This window comes from Hordeum vulgare, chromosome 5H, assembly GCF_904849725.1.
Source record: "Hordeum vulgare subsp. vulgare chromosome 5H, MorexV3_pseudomolecules_assembly, whole genome shotgun sequence".
Taxonomy (NCBI): domain Eukaryota; kingdom Viridiplantae; phylum Streptophyta; class Magnoliopsida; order Poales; family Poaceae; genus Hordeum; species Hordeum vulgare.
The window spans coordinates 64,814,587-64,840,044 of NC_058522.1; the positions used below are offsets into that span (position 1 = coordinate 64,814,587).

The 25,458-nt window shown below is 43.5% G+C and overlaps 1 protein-coding gene across 1 annotated transcript; it reads left to right on the plus strand.

Moving 5' to 3' along the window:
* The first annotated feature begins 2,040 nt into the window (after positions 1–2,040).
* Positions 2,041–6,713, plus strand: LOC123398622 (B3 domain-containing protein Os12g0591400-like). Its single transcript, XM_045093071.1, has 9 exons — positions 2,041–2,496; positions 2,876–3,018; positions 3,534–3,720; positions 3,814–4,287; positions 4,390–4,804; positions 4,892–5,091; positions 5,268–5,529; positions 5,721–5,962; positions 6,098–6,713. Exons 2-9 carry the CDS (start codon positions 2,939–2,941, stop codon positions 6,371–6,373), a joined length of 2,136 nt encoding a protein of 711 aa, XP_044949006.1. The 5' UTR covers positions 2,041–2,496; positions 2,876–2,938; the 3' UTR covers positions 6,374–6,713.
* The last annotated feature ends 18,745 nt before the right edge of the window (positions 6,714–25,458 follow it).

A 25,458-nucleotide genomic window follows, 5' to 3' on the forward strand; every position in this document is an offset into this window, starting at 1 on the left:
ACGCAGAGACCCAGTATCGACTACGACGATACATATTCTCCTGTAATGAGTGGAATTACATTTCGATACTTAATATCTTTGGCAGTACAAATGAATCTATTAATGCAGTTAATGGATGTGGTGACCGCTTATCTATATGGGCCACTTGATGCGGAAATTTATATGAAAGTCCCTGATGGACTTAAAATCCCGAATCCTAATATAAATCGCAACATGTATTGTGTAAAATTACAAAAGTCACTCTATGGCTTGAAGAAGTCGGGAAAAATGTGGTATAACCGACTTAGTGAGTTCCTTCTCAGTAAAGGATACTCGAATAACAATGATTGCTCATGCGTATTTATAAAGAAATCCTCAAATGGATTTTGCATCATCTGAGTATATGTTGATGATCTCAACATCATTGGCAACGCAACAGATATATTTGTAGCATGCAATCATTTAATGACGGAGTTTGAGATGAAAGATTTGGGGAAAACCAAATTCTGCTTAGGTTTACAACTTGAGCATTTCCCCTTAGGAATACTTGTTTATCAACCCGCTTATATTCAGAAAAATTTGGAAAAATTCAACATGGATAAATCATATCGGTCCAAAACACCTATGGTCGTCCGATCCCTTGATATGAATAAGGATCCTTTTAGACCTAGGGATGATAACGAGGAGGTATTGGGACCTGAGTTTCCATACCTGAGTGCCATAGGGGCACTAATGTACCTTGCAAATTGTACTAGACCAGACATTGCCTTTGCAGTAAATTTACTGGCTCGACATAGTGCAACTCCAACAAAACGTCATTGGACGGGAGTAAAGGAGTAAAGAATATCTTCAGATATTTACAAGGTACTAAAGATCTTGGTTTATTCTATCGGAAAAATCAAGACATGACCCTGATTGGTTATACTAACGCTGGATATCTTTCTGACCCCCATAATGCCAGGTCACAAACAGGGTTTGTATTTTTATATGGTGGAACTGCTATTTCATGGAAGTCAACAAAACAGACATTGGTAGCAACTTCCACTAATCATTCTGAAATAATTGCATTATTTGAAGCTTCACGAGAATGTGTATGGCTCTGCAGAATGATAAATCATATTCAGACATCATGTGGTATCGGTTCATTAGAATCACCTATTATTATCTATGAAGATAATGCTCCATGTGTTGCCCAAATGCATATGGGATATATTAAAAGTAATATCACAAAACACATCTCCCCAAAACTATTTTTCCCTCACGAGTTACAGAAAGATGGAAAAATTAATATTTTGCAAATAAAATCTTGTGACAATTTTGCAGATTTGTTCACTAAGTCTTTACCAACAACAACATTTGAAAAATGCATTCATGACATTGGTATGAGACGACTACGAAGTTTGCAAAATTCAGGGGGAGAAATTTCCTAGAAATAAACTTATGAGCTCTCCAACGGATTTCTCATGTAGTTTTGAATGAGATAATTAATTATCCTAAATGTATATATCGAATTCTATTTGTTTTCTTTATATTTTCATAGTTTTTTTTTTGAAAAACATAGACAATATAAGATCAAGGATTCTCAAAGTCACAAGATCAAGACAATCAAGAAAATGCAAGATTTTTCAGCACTCAAGACAATGAAGATTAATAACAGCGTTGTCCAAGGGGGAGTGTTAGGAATAAAATATCTTTAGATTTAGGCTAATTAGGCAATTAGCATATTCCTTGGAATATTCTATTTAGCAGTTAGGATATTGGCTTTGTCCATACGCTGTGTCTCTCAACCGTCGTTGTGTCTTTTCTAAACGACGTCTATTGTAACCGGCATGTACTCATAACTGTTCAGGACATATAAATACCTGCAATCACTATTAATGAAATCACTCCATTCACTTTAACCATTCTTTTCTCTTCAAGCTCGAAAGAATGTGGGGCACCCGAGGTGATGCTGCTTCAGTTGAATAGAAATTATCCATACGATGGCCCCGCAGTTTTTTTTTCATGCGTGGAGGCTGAAATCACACCATTCTAGCGCCTCCATAGTTCATGCCCTAACCATGTCTCCGGTTTGCTTCGGCCAGCAATGAAAATATTGCCACGACGACCGAGAGTTTTTTTAGAACCATGTCTCAGGTTGCGGGGTGGCCGTCAGTCGCGAACAAGTGTGAGATGGCGGCGCTGGGTGCGGGGCTCGATCCACGACGATAGCGACAAGCGCGGTGATGAGGGCGATCGGGAACAGGCCGGCTCCCGCCTTCCACGTGCCAGCGGGGGGATGTCGCCCTCATCGAGGCGGCGCCGCACGGAAGCCGAAGGGGCCCCCGTTACGCTGGCGCTGGGTTATCCGAGGCCGATACTGGCGCTGGCAGGAGGCGGGATCTTATCTTTTTCAGAAACGAGAGCATCCCTGAAAGATTCTTGCTGATTAGACCCGGCTTGCCCTGCTTCAGCAGATGAGTGGTGCCCTGCTCTGTTCACTCGATTCGACACTGTAAACAATAGGGTTCAATCCAGGTCAAGTTTCTGCTCTGTTTGTTATTTGCTGTTCTGTTCTTTGGAGTGATAAATGATGTACTTTTTCAGCTTATGAATCTAATATTGAAACATTGCCACTGAAGCTACAATGTAGAATTTCTTGTAACATCCCTGTTGTCGTTTTTGCTATGGAGGCTCGGCTGCACTGCACCACAAGATACTGACAGAATCTAACTTGTACTCCAACACTCTGGGTCTTTACTCCTTGGAATTGCTAAAAGAAGGAAAACTGATCCTAGCATATCTCACTAGATTCCTTCTGCTCAGATTCAAAAAGTTCTGGATTGGAGACAAGTGTCATGCTTTCATCTGCCTCTCTCTGAACAACTTTTTAAATGACTCTTTTTTTCAACCGAAGATATGATGGCACTGCAAGAACAAGACCCACAAGTGTCAGCTGGTATGGTGCGCATCTGCATATATGTATGCCCTTTTGCTCTGGGCTTGGGCATCCTTGCCATTGTGGCTGCTTCTCTGCCGAAGTATTGGCTCTTGCCAAAGGTAAGAGCCTTCTGGTCTTTCTACTCTCTACATCCTTAGAGTTAGAGCATAAACTTGCTGCAGCTTAAGATCATGTTTATGGTGGCACGCAGGATACTGAAGTGCATAGCTTATTTTCATTTATCAGGCATGAAATATGTGCATCCATGTGAAGTTGGAAGATACTGATGATATTAACACATATTACTACATCTTCCTATTTTACTCTGAAAGAAGTGTCTGCTGTTTGCAAAGATAAGAGAGCCTTCTTGTCTTTCTACTAGTAGATCATTAACTTGCTAAATCTATAGATCGCCTGAAGCACATACTTTACTTTCTGTTTGTTATGAAAAAACATGCTCCAGTATTGGACATCTTTCTTTGATTTATCTGACATCAAATAGATGCATCCATGTGAGGTTGAAACAGACTGCTCATAATAACACACAATACTACATCTTCATATTTTAGGCTGAGGTATATATATATATATATATTTTTGGAGGCTGAGGTATCTTGTTCCCTTGACTTCCCAGCATTTTAATTACATTTGTCATGCCGCCGGATCAAGACCATGAGCAAGGTAACAGGAGTGGTCACAACATCAGAAGCAAATCCTTTCAAAGATGTGAGGGCTGTGATTCACATTACTATTGGTGTCATATGGATGATACCCAGAAGTATTTCTTCAAGTGCATGGTTGGCAATTTCCAAGAAAAAATGGCAAGCCCTGATGCATCCATACCCTTTCTGTGCTTCAGATGGAATGCTATCCTGTCTCAGAATGATAATTTTGTTGTTTTCTTGTTCCTGTAGGCCATTCCGCAGAAGTTTGTGCAGAATTTCAAAGGTCAGATCTCTGAAGCTATCAAGCTAGAAGCTCCTGATGGAAACATATACAATGTTGAGGCTATCAAGGATTTAAACAAGATAGTCCTTGGGTCTGGATGGGGGGTATTTGTCCGCTTTTACAAACTAAAAGCGGGCTATTTCCTGGTCTTCCGGTACATTGGGGATTCTCACTTCAAAGTTCTGATATTTGATTTTGGAAGTTGTTGTGAGAAGGAGGTGTTCCACGTTCTCATGAACTGTGGTCCTAATGCCCAAGAAAAAGACTCTCGTCTTGATCGATCACTGCTGAGTGAAAGACAATGCCAGAATGCTGGATCAAGCAATGGTGAATCCCATCGAAGGTGCGAGCACTGCGATGTGCACTTCTATTGGCATCACATGGATGATAGGCAGAAGCATTTCTTGAGGCTCATGGTTAGCGATTTCCGTCACGAAATGGTAAGACCCTAGATGAACAATGCCCTTCCGGCTGTACTGATGAAATGTCTTCTTGATCAGACATATGTAATTTGCTGATTGCTTTGTTGTTTGTTTTTGCAGAACATACCAGAGAAATTTGTGAACAATTTCAGAAGCAGGATCTCTAAAGTTATGAAGCTAGAAGCTCCTGATGGAAACATATACAACATTCAGGTTACCAATGATCTGAACAAGATAGTCCTTAGATCTGGATGGACAGCATTTGCCAGTGCTTATGAACTAAAAGAGCATGACTTGCTGGTTTTCAGATACATTGGGGACTCTCACTTTAAAGTCCTAATATTTGATCCAAGTGGTCGTGAGAAACAATTATTCCACATTGTCATGAACCATGCTCCTAATGTACCAGACACGGGCATATGTCATGATCCGTCATTCTTTAGGGAAACAAGGCGTCGAGACTGTGAATCACGCGATAACAACACCAGGAAAACTAAAAAGATGACTCCTCTGGACTCTCCTTCACGGAGATCTGGTAAGGAATTGAAGGGTTGCATGTACATTTTCCTTGGTACCTATTCTGTAATTACTTACTGATGTCTTGATGATTAGCGTTGTGCAGCTGAAGGCGTCACATCTCCAGAGGACACCATGAATTCAGGTATCCCTCCGGAAACTACCGAGCCTCGCTATGTCCTAGCAACGGGGTGCAATCTGACTACAGCGCAGAAGGCACAAATCGACGCACTTGTGAAGAAAGTTAGGCCTGTAATTCCATTTTATATCACAGCCATAAACAAGACAAGTATGTCTGGAACTCTGGTACGTATGCAGTATGCTCTACAAATTCAGTGAGACTCCTGCAAAATTTGTTATTTAATGCTCAGGGTCAGATTCTCTTGTCTAAAATTTTGTTCAAATTTTTAAAATTATAGTAGCTCTCCGTAGATTATAATCTTTGATAATTTGAAAGCCATATGATTCATTCACTCTAACAGGTCATCTGCAAGGACTATGCTTCCAAATACCTTCCACATGAAGACCAATTCATCACACTCTGCCATCCTCGTAAGAGCAACATATGGTTAGACCATTTGAAGGTTACCACCGATGGTTCATGCATGCTTTCGGCTGGCTGGTCATACTTCGTTCTCCACAACAAGTTGCGGGAAAGTGATGTTTGTGTATTCGAAGTATCAAAAAGCGTTGGTGAAATGATAATGGTTGTTCATTCTCTTGAAGGAGACCATCACCTACAAGGTGAGTATGGGACACATTTATACCTGCACATATATCATGAAAAATCAACGCGCAGGATCGTCAGCTTGGAAATAGACTCCTTTTTTTTAATAGCCAGCTAACGCATAAACCTGAATCTCAAAACAAGTGCAATTATCCAGTGTCTCTGTACCTGATTATTTTGTAATGCCCATTTTGTTTGTTTTTTATAGAGAAAGAGCCTGAATCTCAAAACAAGTGCAATTATCCAGTTAAGGGCAAGGCAAACAAGGAAGAGGAGAGTGATAAAAAACATCCCAAATCCAAGTCCAACTACTACTACTCAAGGTATGCCGAGGGCCTGACCGGTGAGGAACAAGAGGTGATATTCAGGTCAGTGTTGATCCAACAGGGCAATGTGGTGTACGTCACCGTCCTGGGGAAGAATAACGTTAGAAGCAGGAGGAACTCGCTGGTCAGTTCAGTTGTTCTACTAATCACAGACTGGAATACCTAGATGGTTTAGATAACTGTCTTTGATAGACTTTCTGAACCGTCTGCGGCAAAACTTCCTGTACTAGTGTACTAATGTTCTGTACTATATATGCAGACGTTCCCTGGAAATTTCGCGGCTAAGCATCTCGTGGAGAGGTCCCATGACATCCTGCTCCTGAGGCCCAACCGGAGAGAGACGTGGTGCGCGAGGTACTACTACCACCCGAAAGAACAGGGTTTCAGCTACAGTCCCTGGACCAAGTTCCTCCGTGACAACAAGCTGTGTGAGGGCCATGTCTGCGTCTTCGAGCTGATGAAGGGCGTGAGTAAAGCGACGATGATTGTCCATGTGTTCACGAAGGTCGATGGCAGGTTCGTTCTGCTGGACTAACTACCTGTTACCACTGGGAGTGGGGGCTGAACTGGGAGTAGTTTGTGTACGAGGCAAGAGTGAACTGATATGGCTTCAGTAGAACTAGTTGTTTATCCGTCAGGCGTGACTGTGATTTCAGAACAGAGAGGAACATTTCAGCGCCATGCCAACAACTATAGCGCTAGCTCCACTAAAATTCTATTGAACCTAAGTTGGAGAGTCCCAGCTAGTGGATTGCAGTGTGCATATGTTACCCGAGGTCTGCTGCTCAGCTAATCGACGACGAGAAGTTGTAGCTTGTAACTTGTGTATTCTTAAGTGGTTATCGAGTAGGAGAATTAATTGATCGTTGCAGTGATCTGGTTCTGCCTATTTTATTGTAGCTTTTGTTAGAGCATCTCCAACAGCCGCGCTCCGCGTCGCGCGCAAAAAACTTGTTTGCCACGCGCGCTTTAGCTAGTTTAGCGCGGCCGTCAGCGCTGGCTCCAACAGCCGCGTTAAAATGCAGCGTGTGCGCTGCTTCAGCAGCGCATAAAAAATACATAGCGCGCGACTCGTCGGGCATTTCACATGTATGGCATTTTGGACACAAAATGAGTTTGAAACATTCATCAAAAGAAGAGGCTGCGCGCCAGGCCGATGCTCGGCGGAGCTCCGGTGGTGGCGAGGCCACCGCTCCTCGTGCTAGGGTTTTCGGCGGCGGCAGGGGAGGGGTCACGGCTGTACAGTGGGGTGAGCGGGGTGCCGGCGCATGCGTCCATGGGTGCAGTTCGCCGGCGCCGGCGCGCGCGGGGCGTAGGAGGTGGAGAGGAGAGAGTGCGGCGCGAGCGCTCGAGTGTGGAGCGCACGGAAGCGGACCCCTAAATGCACCGCGCGAGATAGCGAATCCGACCGCGCGCCCAACTCCTTATAGCGCGCGCGATTATTGCGCGCCCGCTGGAGCCACCCGTCGGGTTGCGCGCGCTAAAATGATCTAATTTTTGGCACGGTGTTTGTTTAGCGTGGTTGTTGGAGATGCTCTTAGACCTGTGATGATACGAAGTGTGTAGTTGCAAAATTCAGCAATAGCTTACGGTGATGCCTGCCGCTGGAAATCTTTTGATTCTTTTTCTATATACATAATAAGTTCAATGAACAACATCCACCGGTTTTGCAAAGTAAGAGTTAGTACCGGGGAGAGGTGTTTTGGCTCCCGGTGCATTTGCACCCGTGGATGAACAGTAACCCATAAATACTAGTAAATGTTTTGAAAAAAATCTAATTTTTTTTTAGATGTTCTTGTTACTATCTAAAGCATGCTTGACATTTTTCATGTGAAACGAAGCAGTGGTGTTATTTTTGCACAGACCAAAATGCTTAAACTTTTTGCCTAAAAAGTTTCAGGTAGCATTTGAATGTGACAAAGAACACATAATATTTTTACTGGATTTTTTTTGACATAACAAAATTCATTTTTCATGAACAGGAGCACATGCTCCCGGGAGCCGAATTGCAATTCCGTTTGTATTGGAAGAGGTGTTTTGGCTCTCGAAAGAGGTGTTCTTTCCAATTTCATAAGCACATCTGGTTTCGTAGATTTAGAAATATCTCAATCAAATTGGCAGGGGTGGGCGATAGCAAGAATCAAGCGCTAACATATTATGTTTTTCATCGAAAATGACTATCGCCCCGCTTTATATATAAAGAAACGAGCAACAATGTCTTGATACAAACTCACACCCACCAACACACATCCAAGGCAGATACAATGACGTTGTGCGCAGCAACACCAACCCTATCACTACAAGAGATGCCAGGGTTCTCAACTATGAACACGTCACCGCGGAGATACGAAACCGCATACGACAAACCGTGAGCTCCAAAGCGACGCCTTCAGGAAGGATACAACACCAGTACACCACCACCATCCGATCCAAGGATTGGAGTTTCCCTGGAGCACCGCGACGGGCAATGAGAGTCGTCGTCAGCCTATTCGAACATGTTTTCACCCCGGCCCACACACATCGCCTCCGGCATAGGTACACCGCCACCCACACGGCCATGGCCACTGGGCAACACCTGAACACGAGCTCTGCCCACGAGACCCGCGCTCCCACCGCCAGAGTCGTCGCCCCGGCATCCAAGACCACCCATCCCCCTCAACCTGGTCCACTGATGTTGTTGCCTAAAAATTGGACCCTTTTGGTAAGTACGGGGTCAAGCCGGTCGGAGCAGGCAAGGGGAAGGCCACACGCAGTTGCTGGTCGCGCGACGACCGCCGTGCCATTTCTCGAACCGAGGCCAGGTCGCCATCGCCACCCTTGACAAGAGCAGGACCCGATGGCACCCCCGCCAACCCCCAGAGCGCCCTTGACATCGCCTTTACCCACCGCGCTGTTGGAAATATGCCCTAGAAGCAATAATAAATTGGTTATTATTATATTTCCTTGTTCATGATAATAGTTTATTATCCATGCTAGAATTGTATTGATTGGAAACTCAAATGCATGTGTGGATACATAGATAACACACTGCCCCTAGTGAGCCTCTAGTTGACTAGCTCGTTGATCAAAGATGGTCAAGGTTTCCTGGCCATAGACAAGTTTTGTCACTTGATAACGGGATCACATCATTAGGAGAATGATGTGATGGACAAGACCCAAACTATAAACGTAGCATATGATCGTGTCAGTTTATTGCTACTGTTTTCTGCATGTCAATGTATTTGTTCCTATGACCATGAGATCATGCAACTCCCGGACACCGGAGGAATACCTTGAGTGTATCAAACGTTGCAACATAACTGGGTGACTATAAAGGTGCTCTACAGGTATCTCCAAAGGTGTGTGTTGAGTTGGCGTGGATCAAGACTGGGATTTGTCACTCTGTGTGACGGAGAGGTATCTCGGGGCCCACTCGGTAATACAACATCACAATAAGCCTTGCAAGCAATGTGACTAAGGAGTTAGTCACGTGATCTTGTATTACGAAATGACTAAAGAGACTTTCCGATAAAGATATTGAACTAGGTATGGAGATACCGACGATCGAATCTCGGGCAAGTAACATACCCCTGGACAAAGGGAACTGCACACGGGATTGATTGAATCCTTGACATCGTGGTTCGACTAATAAATATCTTTGTAGAATATGTAGGAAGCAATATGGGCATCCAGGTCCGGCTATTGGTTATTGACCGTAGAGGTGTCTCGGTCATGTCTGCATAGTTCTCGAACCCGCAGGGTCTGCACACTTAATGTTCGGTGACGCTAGAGTAGTATTAAGATATGTATGTTGGTGACCGAATGTTGTTCGGAGTCTCGGAGGAGATCCGGTCATTACTAGGAGCTCCGGAATGGTCGAGAGGTAAATATTTATATATGGGAAGTCCTATTTTGGCTACCGGAAAAGTTTCGAGTTTTATCGGTATTGTACCGGGAAGCTTCTGGCAGGTTTCAGAAGGTTCCAGAGGGTTCTGGAGGAGTCCGGAAGGGTCCCTCCATCCCCTAGGACGTGCATGGGTTGTAAGGGGGCGTCCAAGCCTTGTTGGGCCAGCCCCAAGGGCCCATGCGGTTGGGAGGGAAGAGTCCCTAAAGGGGAAGGCACCTCCTAGGTGCCCATGGGAGGGAGGAAGCCTCCCTAGGCCCACGCCCCCTCCTTGGAGGAGGGGCTAGGGATGCGACCCAACCCTCCTCCTAGCCTCCTATATATAGTGGGGGAGTGGGAGGTGCTGAACACATCAATTCCCACGCCCCGGTGGCAGCCCTACCTCTCCCATAACTCCGTTTTCTCCTCAGACCGGTTCCGGCAGCGCTTGGCGAAGCCCTGCTGGCACTGCTCCACCATCATCTCCACCATGCCATCATGCTGGTTGAGATCCCAACTACTTCTCCTTCTTCTCTTACTGGATCAAGAAGGAGGAGACGTCATCGAGCCGTACGTGTGCTGAACGCGGAGGTGTCGTCCGTTCGACGTTAGATCGGGAAGGATTGTGATGAGATTGCGGGATGGATCATGATGAGATCGCGGGACGGGCTGCGGTTTGGATCGCGAAGATGTTCCACTACATAAACCGTCTTATATATGCTTCCACTTAGCGATCTACAAGGGTATGTAGATTCACTCTCCCCTTTCGTAGATGATCATCACCATGGATAGATATGCGTCTGCGTAGGAATTTTTTTGTTTCCCATGCAACGTTCCCCAACAGTGGCATCATGAGCTAGGTCTATGCGTAGATGATATCTCAAGTAGAACACAAAAGAGTTTGTGGGCGTTGATGTTCAATTTGCTGCCATCCTTAGTCTTTTCTTGATTCGGCATCATTGTTGGATTGAAGTGGCCCGAACCAACATTACTCGTACGCTTACGAGAGACCGGTTTCATCGACTAACATGTAACTTGTTGCATAAAGAAGACTGACGGGTGTCTGTTTCTTCAACTTTAGTTGAATCAGATTTGACCGAGGCGGTCCTTGGAGAAGGTTAAATAGCAATTTGCATATCACCGTTGTGGCTTTGCGTAAGTAAGATGCGATCATACTAGATACCCATAGCAGCCAGGTAAAATTCGCAAGAACAAATTAGAGGAAGTCTAACTTGGTTTTGCAGGGTATGCATGTGATGTGATATGGACAAAAGACATGATATGATATATTGGATGTATGAGATGATGATGTTGTAATAGTTAAATATCGACTTTCACGTCGATGCTACGAAAACCGGCAAGAGCCATATGGTTGTCTTTAATTATTTTTGTGCTTGGTGATGCTTTGCTTTATCGCTAGTAGTAGCTTTAGTAGTAACAACATAGTTAGCGCAACGACCTCGATGACAGCACAATGATGGAGATCATGATGATGGAGATCATGGTGTGGCGCCGGTGACAATGGAGATCATGCCGGTGCTTTAGTGATGGAGATCAAGAAGCACAAGTTCATGGCCATATCATGTCACTTATGATTTTCATGTGACGTTAATCCTTTTATGCACCTTGTTTTTCTTAGGACGACGGTAGCATTATAAGGTGATCCCTCGCTAAAATTTCAAGATAAAATTGTGTTCTCCTCGACTGTGCACCGTTGCGACAGTTCGTCGTTTGAGACACCACGTAATGATCGGGTGTGATAGACTCAACGTTCACATACAACAGGTGCAAAACAGTTGCACACGCGGAACACTCAGATTAAACTTGACGAGCCTAGCATGTACATACATGGCCTCGGAACACAAGAGACCGAAAGGTCGAGCATGAATCATATAGTTGATATGATCAACATGGAGATGTTGACCATTGAAACTAATCTCAACTCACGTGATGATCGGACTTGAGTTAGTGGATTTGGATCATGCGCCACTCGAATGACTAGAGGGATGTCTATTTGAGTGGGAGTTCTTAAGTAATATGATTAATTGAACTTATTATCATGAACATAGTCAAAAGTTCTTTGCAAATTATGTTGTAGTTTGCGCTGTAGCTCTAATGTTTTTGATATGTTCCTAGAGAAAACTCAGTTGAAAGATGATAGTAGAAATTATGCGGACTGGGTCCGTAAACTGAGGATTATCCTCATTGCTGCACAAAAGGCTTATGTCCTTAATGCACCGCTCGGTGTGCTGAACCCCGAACGACATCTGTGGATGTTGCGAACATCTGACATACATGTTTTTGATGACTACGTGATAGCTCATTGCTTAATACTTAACTTCTTAGAATTGAGGCGCCGAAGAAGTTTTCAACGTCACGGAACATATGAGATGTTTCAAGAGATGAAATTGGAATTTCATGCTCATGCCCGTATTGAGGTATAAGACCTCCGACAAGATTCTTTGTCTACAAAGTAAGGGAGAAAATCTCAATCATTGAGCAAGTGCTACAATCACTTGAATCGAGTGGGAGTTGATCTTCTAGATGAGATAGTGTTGGTTCTCCAAAGTCACTGTTGTTAGAGCATATCTCTCCATATTTTTTTGGTAATTGATGACAATTCCTATGGACTAATGGTTGCCTTAAGTTATATTTATAGGATTTGTCCATAGGCACTTCTTGAAGTCCATGTGTTGGGTTCAAGGAGTTTATATGATGACCAAGGTGGTATTCAAGGTATTATCCAAAGAATGGTCATAGAGACACAAGGTTGATCAAGATCATCAGACAAAGAGTAAATCAAGATGATCAATACACAAAGCGTACAAGATGTACCGAGAGGGATCAAGTGATCCCATGGTATGGTAAGCATTGTCCATTACGTGTTTGTGTACTAACCCATGGTCTTTGTGAGAGTTCTATGTGGGTTTAGGTGTGTTTCCATGGGCTTGCGTCAAGAGGAAGATCTCATACAACCCATGGAGGATGACGTGAAGTGGTGATCGTCATCAAGATTGCGGTGTGCAAGTTCAAGTGGATCATCACGCAAATATGATGCTTGAAGCTTGCCATCCATTGTGGTGGCAATGGACTTGTGAAGATATGCTGAAGAGCGGCTCACCCATAGTGTGTATGGGGGAGCAATCAAATAGTCTTCTTCAAGCCAACACAATCAAGAAAGGTGGTCCATCTTGAGGAAGCCAATATCATCGTCATCTAGCTCAAGAGGACGAGGTGCAAGGTATAGGTTTGCCCTTGATAGGTTTTCTGTTTTAGGATAGATTGCCGTACTGTCAAGGGGGGCTCTCAAGTGAGTAGCTTGATAGTATCGTTCGTTGAGAGCTCAAACCATTTGCATCCTTGCAATATACTTCTTGGTTCTTGTTTGGCGTTTCTCTTTTTGACTTTTAGAGCTTATGTTCATCTTCATGACAAGCTCGAGTTCATAAAAAACGGAGTCCATATGCATCTTCTATGATGTTTTCGATGTTGAGAGTTTTTATTGGTCTTATTCGAGGAAGGGTTCTCACCATTTTCTTATGTGACTTCTCTCACTTGCTTATTATTTATATTTCTATCAATATTGTGTTAGCCCATGTCGTTAGCTTTCCAACAAACTTGGTTTCGTTGAATTCGGAGTCCGTATGCAAAAGTTAAGGCAGTTTCTGTGGCGAGCAGTAGTACCGCTTGTGCCAAGCGGTAGTACCGCTCCGTCGGACTTTATTTGCGCATCCTTTTTGCCTCGGCATGGTGATGTCAACTGTTCTTCCCCTTTGCAACGGCACCAGAAGAATGCTGTTAGCACTCTCCGGCAATCGAAACTAGAAGAATGTTGTTGACGCCCACCAGCGCGTGGGATCGTAGCAGTTTTCGAGGGTAGAGTATTCGACCCAAATTTGTTGATTCACACGACGGGAGGTGAGAGAATACTCTCAAGTATTAACATCTGAATTTATCAGATTCAACCACACCTGAAAGATTAGTATCTGCAAGCAAAGTAGTAACAACAAAGTAGCGAGTAACGGCAGTGGCAAGGAACAACGGTAGTGACAGCAGTAGCAAGTAGCAATAGTAGCAAGCGACAGTAGTAGCAACAGTAGCAGCAGAGCAAGACAAGTAACAGCAGTAGCAACAGTAGTAGCAGCAGCAGAGCAAGGCAAGTAACAACAGTAGCAACAGTAGTAGCAGCAGCAGTAGGACAAACTTGTAGGCAGGGGGTCCGTGATTTGTTTGGATGATATTCATCATGCAACAGTTATAACACGGAGAGATATGTGGCTAGCTCCCATTCGTCAATGTGATGTAGGCATTTATTCCGTGTGTCGTCGTACGTGCTTAGGGAAAAGAACTTGCATGACATCTATTGTCCATCCCTCCCGTGGCAGCGGGGTCCAAAAGGAAACTACGGGATATTAAGGTTCTCCTTTTAATAAAGAACCGGACCAACGCATTAGCACTTGGTGAACACATGAACTCCTCAAACTATGGTCATCACCGGGAGTGGTTCCGGTTATTTTCACTCCAGGGTTGCCGGATCATAACACATAGTAGGTAACTACAACTTGCAAGATCGGATCTAAAACACACATATATTGGTGAAAACATAATAATTTCAGATCTGAAATCATGGCACTCGGGCCCTAGTGACAAGCATTAAGCATGGCAAAGTAGTAGCAACATCAATCTCAGAACGTAGTGGATACTAGGGATCAATCCCCATCAAAACTAACTCGATTACATGATAGATCTCATCCTACTCATCACCGCCGAGCGAACCTACGAATAGATTACTCACGAACGACGAAGAGCTTCATGGAATTGGAGAGGGAAGAAGGTTGATGATGACGATGGCGACGATTTCCCCTCTTCGAAGCCCAAGACAGACTCAAGATCTGCCCTCCAGATGAAGAACAGGTGGTGGCGGCGGCTCCGTATCGCAAACGTGACGAGAACTTCTCTTCTTATTTTTTCTGGGACGAAAGTGAACTTATAGACCTGAGGTTGGGGGCAGCAGAGCCGTGTGGGCCCCACAAGCCTGCCCACCGCCACCAGGGGGTGGTGGCGGAGCTAGGGCTTGTGGCCCACTGGCCCACCCCCTCAGGTGGAACTTGGCGCAGATATTTTTTATATTTTCCAAAACTGCTCCTCGTAGATTTTCAGGACGTTTGGAGAACTTTGATTTCTGCACAAAAATAACACCAAGGCAATTCTGCTGAAAACAGCGTCAGTCCAGGTTAGTTCCATTCAAATCATGCAAATTAGAGTCCAAGACAAGGGCAAAAGAGTTTGGAAAAGTAGATACGATGGAGACGTATCAACTCCCCCAAGCTTAAAACCTTGCTTGTCCTCAAGCAACCCAGTTGACAAACTGAGAGAGAAAGAAAACTTTGACAAACTCTGTTTGATCTTGTTGTTGCAACTATGTCTAACTCATAACCAGAATTTCAGCAAGATCACAAGTTAACCACATAAGAAAATGACACAAAGGTCTCACGGTAAGCTAATATCAATGGCATAATGAGCTAACGAGCAAATAATAATGAGTTTCAAATACCAACTCTTCAATCAAAACAAGCATGAAGCAATATGAATAGGTGATATCTCGCTAGCTCTTTCTGAGACCGCAAAACATAAATGCAGAGCACTTTCAAAGATCAAGGGCTGACTAAACATTGTAATTCATAGCAACGAATCCAGTCATAGTCATACTCAATATAAATCAAAAGCAAAGCATAAAAATGACAGAGGTGCTCTCTAATTGGTGCTTATATAAGAGGAGGATGACTCAACAGGAAAATAAATAGACAGGCCCTTCCCAAAGGGAAGCATTGATTTGTAGAGGTGCAGAGCTCAAGCTTTGAAAACAGAGATAATAATTTTGGGTGGCATGCTTTCATTGTCAACACAATGACCAAGAGTTCTCAATATCTTCGATGCTACTCATGCTATAGGCGGTTCCCAAACACAAAGTAAAGTTTTAACTCCCCCACCACCAATCAATCACACTCCACGGCTAGCCGAATCCTTGGGTACCGTCCATACTAACATCAATTCGGGGGGAGTCTTGTTTTACAGTTATGTTTTCGATTTAAGCGTGGAACTGGGCATTCCAATTACCGGCCCCTTTCTCATGAATGACTGTGAATAAACACATGTCGAGGATAACACTCCTAGCATGGAAGATACCAATAGCCCCCTGTCACCACATGAGCGGTTCGGGCATGCAAAACAGATTATTTCTTGAAGGTTTAGAGAATGGCACATGCAAATTTACTTGGAACGGCAGGTAGATACCGCAAATAGGTAGTATGGTGGACTCTCATGGAAAAACTTTTGGGTTTATGGAAGTGGATGCACAAACAGTATTCCGCTTAGTACAAATGAAGGCTAGCAAAAGACTGGGAAGAGACCAACTAGAGAGCGACAACAGTCATCAAGATGCAGTGAGTTTGACTAACATTAAATGCAAGCATGAACAAGATATAAATCACCATGAACACGAACATCATAGAGGCTATGTTGATTTTGTTTCAACTACATGCATGAACATGCGCCAAGTCAAGCCACTTGAAACATTCAAAGGAGAATACCATCCTATCATACTACATCATAGTCATCTCAAAATCTATGTTGGCAATCAAGACAAACCATTATAAGCTCTCAGCTAAATAACCATGGCATCAGAAACTATGATCTCTAAGTTGTCATTGCAAACATGGTTCTCTCACAACAAAGCTAAATCTGGGTCGACAAGCTAGTCATATTTACAAAAACAAAATAGATAGAGTTCATACCAGCTTTTCAGTCTCAGTCACTTCATCATATATCATCATTGTTGCCTTTCATTTGCACGTTTGAACGATGTGAAAAATAATAAGAGTGCTCGTGCATTGGACTAAGCTGAATCTGCAGGCAAACACAAAGGAGAAGACAAAGTAATATGGCTCTTTGAAAGCTAAACAGGTATGCATGCAAGAAGCACTAAACATTGTAACCAATATCTTCTACCTTGACCCAAAGAAAAAGAAAACTATTTACACGGGAAAGCTCCCAACAAGCAAAAGAAGAAAGAAAAATATTTTTGGGTTTTCTCAAAAGGACACAAAATAGGAAACAAGAAAACGAAAATAAACTAGCATGGATAATACAGTGGCGAAGTGTAAACACCGGCTAACAAAGTGAAAGCATAAGCATGAATGTAAAGTCGGTGAGAACACGTACTCCCCCAAGCTTAGGCTTTTAGCCTAGCTTGGTCTACTCCCAAGGTGGGAAATAACCAGCTCCAGGATACTCCGGAGCAGACTGTGGATGCCACTGCTGTTTGAGCTCCTCTGGCTCCCACTGATAAACTGGCTTCTGGTACTCGACTGGCGGCTTGGGCACGGGCGCCTGTGGTTGGGCCAAGCCCCAATATGCGTAGATGTCCGAGGGCATAATAGTGTACCTGCCTGCATGAAGATCGAACAAAGAAGAAGCAGGCAAAGTAATAGTCTCTCGAGTACCCTGACTAAATACCAGGTTATAAATCATCAGTCTACTAGCATCTCTATCCAGAAAATCATGGCGAACCATGCTGTCATAATCCAGATATTTCTCAGGAAGAAGCATCTCTCCTTCCTCTCCCAGTCTAATGGGTATCTCAAAGTGTTTGGCAAGACGGGTAGCATAGATACCTCCATAGACGACACCCTTAGAACGGTTGATGTTCAACCGCTGGGCCACTATAGCACCTAGGTTGTAAGTCTTATCGTTATAAAGGCCCTCGCGCAAAACCGCAAGGTTTGGAGAACTTTTATTTTCGAGGTATTTTTCTCCGGGACGCTAAAACAGAAAACAGGAAAAACTAAACTAATTCTATCATTTTTCTTCTAAGCAAAAGAACATGAAATCTTTAAAACAGAGGTATGTGACTCTTTGATTCATCTGTTTCATGGTCATCGAAAGAAATCCGTCAATGGGATTGATCAAGTCCTCCTGACAAAACCTTCTCGAATCGCAAGAGAGAACAAAGAATTTTCAAATAGCCACTAAGTCACCTCAATGGGGATATGTATCTCCCCAACAAGAAAATCATACTTCATCTTGTCACGAGGAATAGGGCATTCAAAGCTCCCAATGAGAATCGATGAAGTCTTTTCGATAGCATTGATGCAATGTACTTGATATCGTTTCTTCGGAAAGTGCACGGTGTGCTCATTACCGTTGACATGGAAAGTGACATTGCCTTTGTTGCAATCTATAACAACCCCTGCAGTGTTTAAAAAGGGTCTTCCGAGGATGACAACCATAGCATCGTCCTCAGGAATATCCAAGATAACAAAGTCTGTTAAGATAGTGGTGTTAGCAACCACAACAGGCACATCCTCGCAAATGCCGATAGGGAAAGCAGTTGATTTGTCGTCCACTTGCAGAGAAATTTCAGTGGGTGTCAACTTATCCAACTCAAGTCTACGATAAAGAGAAAGCTACATAACACTAACACCAGCTCCAAGGTCGCATAAGGCAGTTCTTACGTAGTTTCCTTTAATGGAGCAAGGTATAGTGGGCACTCCGGGATCACCAAGTTTCTTAGGAGTTGCACCTTTGAAAGTGTAATTGGCAAGCATGGTGGAGATCTCAAGATCTGGTATCTTCCGTTTATTAGTGACGATATCTTTCATGTACTTGGCATATGGAGACATCTTGAGCATATCAGTTAACCGCATCTGCAGAAAGATGGGTCTTATCATCTCAACGAAGTGCTCAAAATCCTCATCATCCTTTTTCTTGGATGGCTTAGGAGGAAAGGGCATAGATCTCTGAACCCATGGCTCCCTTTCTTTACCATGCTTCCTAGCAGTGAAGTCATTCTTATCGTATTTCTTAGGTTGTGGGTCATCAGGATTAACCGTAGGTTCAATCTCCACATCCTCATCATTGCTAGGTTGAGCATTATTATGAACCTCACTGTCCATATTGTCACCAGGTTCATGTTCATCACCAGATTGTGTTTCTGCATCAGACGCAGAAATATCATTAGGTTCTTCCTGTGTGACAGTATTTGGTGAACTGGCATGTAGGTTTCCGTCATCCTTCTTCTTCTCCATAGGATGATTGGGTGTATCAGTATTGATTCCTTGAGAATCTTGATCAATTCTCTTAGGATGACCTTCAGGATACAAAGGTTCCTGAGTCATTTTGCCTCCTCTAGTAATGACTCTGACAGAGTTGTCATTTAATTCATTGATCAAGTCATTCCGAGCTTTAAGTACTTGTTCTACCTGAGTAGTAATCATAGAGGCATATTTTCTCAGAAGCTTCAGATCATTGACATTTCTGTCTACACAAGCACTTAAATGGCTAAGCATACGAGTGCTTTGCTCCAAATGTCTGCTAACATAATCATTGAAACTCTATTGTTTGACAACAAAGTTGTCAAATTCATCAACGCATAGGCTAGCAGGTTTATCAAAAGGAATATCACTCTCATCAAACCTACGCGGAGAATTCACTTCTACTACCTGTATCGGGTTATCGAGACCATGGATCTCTTCGATAGGTGGTAGATTTTTGACATCTTCAGATCTAATGCCTTTCTCTTGCATAGATTTCTTGGCTTCTTGCATATCTTCGGGACTAAGGAATAGAATACCTCTTTTCTTAGGAGTTGGCTTAGGAGGTGGTTCGGGAATAGTCCAAGCATTATCGTTGATCAAGATGCTATTCAGTAGGGTCTCAGCTTGTCCTACAGTTCGTTCCCTAACAACACAACCGACACAACTATCTAGGTGGTCTCTAGAGGCATCGGTAAGTCCGTTATAGAGGATATCAAGTATCTCGTTCTTCTTAAGAGGGTGATCAGGAAAAGCATTCTATAGCTGGACGAGCCTCCCCCAAGCTTGTGGAAGACTCTCTTCTTGGAGTTGAGAAAAGTTGTATATTTCCTGCAAGGCAGCTTGCTTCTTATGGGCAAGGAAATATTTCTCATAGAAGTAATAGACCATCTCCTGGGGACTACTCACACATCCAGGAGCAAGAGAGGTAAACCAGGGTTTCGCATCATCCTTTTGAGAGAAAGGAAACAGCTTACGGATATAGTAGTGGCGGATCTTCTCCTCATTAGTGAAAAGGGTGGCTATATCGTGTAGTTTAGCAAGATGGGCTACGACCGTCTCAGACTCATAACCGTGAAAAGGATCAGATTCGACTAGAGAGATTATCTCAGGATCGACAGAGAATTCATAATCCTTATCGGTGATAAAGATCGGTGAAGTGGCAAACTTCGGGTCGTATTTCATCTTAGCTTCCCGAGATGTTTTCCTTCCACTTGAGAAGTAATTTCTCAGCGTCATAGGCATCCTTACACGCAAGAAAATCCTCAGCTATCTCTCCCTCCATAACGTAACCCTCGGGTATATCAGGAAATTCATATCTAGGAGAGCTAGATCTAGCAGGAGCAAAAGCAGGTTCTATCTCAATAGAATCGGCAGTTTCAGAAGCATCACGAGCATTGGCAGTAACTCTAGCAATATGAGCATCAAGGAATACCCCTAGTGGAACATCAGGCAAAGTAGCATCTCTAGCAGTATCAAGCATAGCATCATCATGCAAAATAGCATCTCTAGCATCATCAGGCAAAGCAGTATCAAGTATAGCATCTCTAGCAGTATCAAGCATAACATCTCTAGCAGTATCACGCATAGTATCAAGCATAGTATCAAGCATAGCATCTCTAGCAGTATCAAGCATAGCATCTCTAGAAGTATCAGGCATAGCATCAGGCATAGTATCAAGCATAACATCTCTAGCAGTAGTATCACAAGCATCATCAAGCAGAGGCGACATATCAAGATTTCTAGCAGGAGGTGATGCCGCAAACTTACTCATAACTGAAGGTGAATCAAGTGGAGAGCTAGATGGAAATTCCTTACCTCCCCTCGTAGTTGAGGGAAAGACTTTGGTCTTAGGATCCTTCAGATTCTTCATAGTGATCAGCAGATATAAATCCCAAGTGACTCAGAGAATATAGCAATACCTCCCCGGCAACGGCGCCAGAAAAATGCTTGATGTCAACTGTTCTTCCCCTTTGCAACGGCACCAGAAGAATGCTATTAGCACTCTCCGGCAATCGAAACTAGAAGAATGTTGTTGACACCCACCAGCGCGTGGGATCGTAGCAGTTTTCGAGGGTAGAGTATTCGACCCAAATTTGTTGATTCGCACGACAGGAGGTGAGAGAATACTCCCAAGTATTAGCAGATGAATTTATCAGATTCAACCACACCTGAAAGATTAGTATCTGCAAGCAAAGTAGTAACAGCAAAGTAGCGAGTAACAGCAGTGGCAAGGAACAACGGTAGTGACAACAATAGCAAGTAGCAACAGTAGCAAGCGACAGTAGTAGCAACAGTAGCAGCAGAGCAAGACAAGTAACAGCAGTAGCAGCAGCAGAGCAAGACAAGTAACAGCAGTAGCAACAGTAGTAGCAGCAGCAGTAGGACAAACTCGTAGGCAATGGGTCGGTGATTTGTTTGGATGATATTCATCATGCAACAGTTATAACACGGAGAGATATGTGGCTAGCTCCCATTCGTCAATGTGATGTAGGCATGCATTCCCTGTGTCGTCATACGTGCTTAGGGAAAAGAACTTGCATGACATTTATTGTCCATCCCTCCCGTGGCAGCGGGGTCGAAAAGGAAACTATGGGATATTAAGGTTCTCCTTTTAACAAAGAACCGGACCAACGCATTAGCACTTGGTGAACACATGAACTCCTCAAACTACGGTCATCACCGGGAGTGGTTCCAGTTATTGTCACTCCGGGGTTGCCGGATCATAACACATAGTAGGTAACTACAACTTGCAAGATCGGATCTAAAACACACATATATTGGTGACAACATAATAATTTCAGATATGAAATCATGGCACTCGGGCCCTAGTTGCAAGCATTAAGCATGGCAAAGTAGTAGCAACATCAATCTCAGAACATAGTGGATACTAGGGATCAATCCCCATCAAAACTAACTCGATTACATGATAGATCTCATCCTACTCATCCCCGCCCAGCGAGCCTACAAATTGATTACTCACGAACGACGAAGAGCTTCATGGAATTGGACAGGGAAGAAGGTTGATGATGACGATGGCGATGATTTCCCCTCTGTGGAGCCCAAGACGGACTCCAGATCTGCCCTCGAGATGAAGAACAGGTGGTGGCGGCAGCTCCGTATCGCAAACGCGACGAAAACTTCTCTTCTTATTTTTTCTGGGACGAAAGTGAACTTATAGACCTGAGGTTGGGGGCGGCAGAGCCGTGTGGGCCCCACAAGCCTGCCCACCGCCACCAGGGGGTGGTGGCGGAGCCAGGGCTTGTGGCCCACTGGCCCACCCCCTGAGGTGGAACTTGGCATAGATATTTTTTATATTTTCCAAAACTGCTCCCCGTAGATTTTCAGGATGTCTGGAGAACTTTGATTTCTGCACAAAAATAACACCAAGTTAATTCTGCTGAAAACAACGTCAGTCCAGGTTAGTTCCATTCAAATCATGCAAATTAGAGTCCAAAACAAGGGCAAAAGAGTTTGGAAAAGTAGATACGATGGACACGTATCACATGGCTGGTGAACCTACCAAGTGGTAGTACCGCTCCGTCGGACTTTATTTGTGCATCCTTTTTGCCTTAGCATGGCTGGTGAACCTACCGAGCGGTAGTACCGCTCCCATGAGCGGTAGTACCGTTCTGTGCGGGCTGTGAAGCATAACTGTTGATTTTTTCCCCACCTATAAAAGGGGGTCTTCTTCCCCATTGAACCTTATCTCTTCACCTCATGTTCTTCCCCCATTGTTGACCTTCTTTGAGCTTGCTAACTCTCAATCCCTCCAATGATTCTTGCTAGTTCTTGAGGGAAAAGAGAGAGGAGATCTAGATCCACATCTCCACCAATCACTTTCTCCTCTATGTGAGGGGAACCCCTTGGATCTTCATCTTGGAGTTCTTTGTTTGAGTTCTCCACGGTGATACGTGGAAGTGAAGTTTCAGAAGCTTATTACCTTTTGGTACTTAGTACCCTAGAGATTGTTCTTCGTGGATGCTTTGGTGTCCTAGATGCTTGGTGGTGTTTCAGAGCTCAATCATTGTGGTGTAAAGCTTCGGGCAAGAGTCGGGGTCTCCAATTAGGTTGTGGAGATTGCCCCGAGCAATTTGTACGGGTACCGGTGACCGCCCCCAAGGGTTGACATTTGTACGGGTTCGGTGACCGCCCTCAAGGGTCCCTTAGTGGAATCACGACATCTTGCATTGTGCCAGGGCGTGAGGAGATTACGGTGGCCTTAGTGGCATCTTGGGGAGCATTGTGCCTCCACACTGCTCCAACGGAGATTAGCATCCGCACGGGTGTGAACTTCGGGATACATCGTTGTCTCCAAGTGCCTCGGTTATCTCTTACCCGAACCCTTTATATATGCACTTTACTCTGTGATAGCCATATTGTTTCTTGTCATATATCTTGCTATCACTTAGTTGTTTAATCTTGCTTAGCATAAGTTGTTGGTGCACATAGGTGAGCCTAGTTGTTTTAGGTTTTGTACTTGATAAATTAACCGTTAGTTTTATTCCGCATTTGTTCAAGCCTAAACCGTAATTATTTTAAAGCGCCTATTCATCCCCCCTCTAGTCAACATCCACGTCCTTTCAACTGCCACCAAGCTATAGAGCTTCATGATGAACTATAATATATCAGGGGTAGATATGATGATCCTTGAGATATTCACAATGTTTGGCACCGCAAAATTAGAAATCAAGTAGGAGCATCAATTGTTGATGGTTAGTAAAACCACTAGTTTCAAGAAGGGCAAGGGAAAGAAGGGATACTTCATGAAACGGCAAACCAGTCCCTGCTCTCATGAAGAAACCCAAGGTTGAACCAAACCCGAGACTAAGGGCTTCTGTAATGTGGGGAACGATCACTGAAGCGGAACTACCCTAGATACTTGGTAGATGAGAAGGCTAGCAAAGTCGACAAAAGTATATTGGATATACATGATATTGATGTGTACTTTACTAGTACTCCTAGCAGCACCAGGGTATTAGATACCGGTTCAGTTGCTAAGTGTTAGTAACTCGAAATAAAAGCTACACAATAAACATAGACTAGCTAAAGGCGAGGTGACAATGTGTGTTGGAAGTGTTTCCAAGGTTGATGTGATCACCATCGCACCCACCCTCTACTTTCGAGATTAGTGTTGAACATAAATGTTGTTTGGTGTTTTGCGTTGAGCATGAACTTGATTGATTATGTTTATTGCAATACGGTTATTCATTTAAAGAGAATAATGGTTATTCTGTTTACTTGAATAATACCTTCAATGGGCTTGCACCTAAAACGAATGGTTTATTGAATCTCGATCGTAGTGATACACATGTTCATAATATTTGATGCCAAAAGATACAAAGTAGTAACGATAGCACCACTTACTTGTGGCACTCCCGCTTAAGTCATATTGGTGTAAAACGCATGAAGAAGCTCCATACTGATGGATCTTTCGACTCACTCGTTTTTGAAACGTTTGAGACATGTGAACCATGTCTATTGGTGTAAACGCATGAAGAAACTCCATGCAGATGGATCGTTTGGACTCACTTGATTTTGAATCACTTGAGATATGCAAATCACGCCACATGGGCAATATGACTGAAGGCCTCGTTTTCCAATGAATGGAACAAGAAAGTAACTTATTGGAAGTAATACATTTTGATGTATGCAGTCCAATGAGTGCTGAGGCACGAGGTGGATATCGTTATGTTCTTAGTTTAGAGATGATTTGAGTAGATACTAGTATATTTACTTGATGAAACACAAGTCTTAATTATTGAAAGTTTTAAGTAAATTTAGAGTGAAGTTGAAGATCTCCATGACAAGAGGATAAAATGTCTACGATATGATCGTAGAGATGAATATCAGAGTTACAAGTTTGGTACACATTTAAGACAACGTGGAAATTGTTTCACAATGATTGCCACCTGGAACACCATGGTGTGATGGTGTGTCTGAACGTCATAGCCACGTCCTATGGGAAATGGTGCATACTATGATGTCTCTTATCGAACTACCACTATCGTTTTTGAGTTAGGCATTAGAGACAACCGCATTAACTTTAAATAGGGCACCATGTAATTCCGTTGAGATGACACCGTATGAACTTGGTTTAGAGAAACCTAAGCTGTCGTTTCTTAAAAGTTTGGGGCTATGACGCTTATGTGAAAAAGTTTCAAGCTGATAAGCTCGAACCCAAAGCGGATAAATGCATCTTCATAGGATACCCAAAATAGTTCGGTATACCTCCTATCTTAGATCCAAAAGCAAAGTGTTTGTTTCAGGAAGCGGGTCCTTTCTCGAGAAATAGTTTCTCTTGAAAGAATTGTGATGGAGGATTGTGGAAACTTGATGAGGTTATTGAACCGTCATTTCAACCAGTGTGTAGAAGGGCGCAGCAAGTTGTTCCTGTGGCTCCTACACCAATTGAAGTGGAAGCTGATGATATTGATCATGAAGCTTCGGATCAAGTTACTACAAACCTAGTAGGTCGACAAGGTCATGTACTGCTCCAGAGTGGTACGGTAACCCTGTCTTGGAGGTCATGTTGTTGGAAAACAATGAACCTACGAGCTATGGATAAGCAATGGTGGGACCGGATTCCAACAAATGGTTGGACGCCATGAAATCCGAGGTAGGATCCATGTATGAAGACAAAGTGTAGACTTTGGAAGAACTACT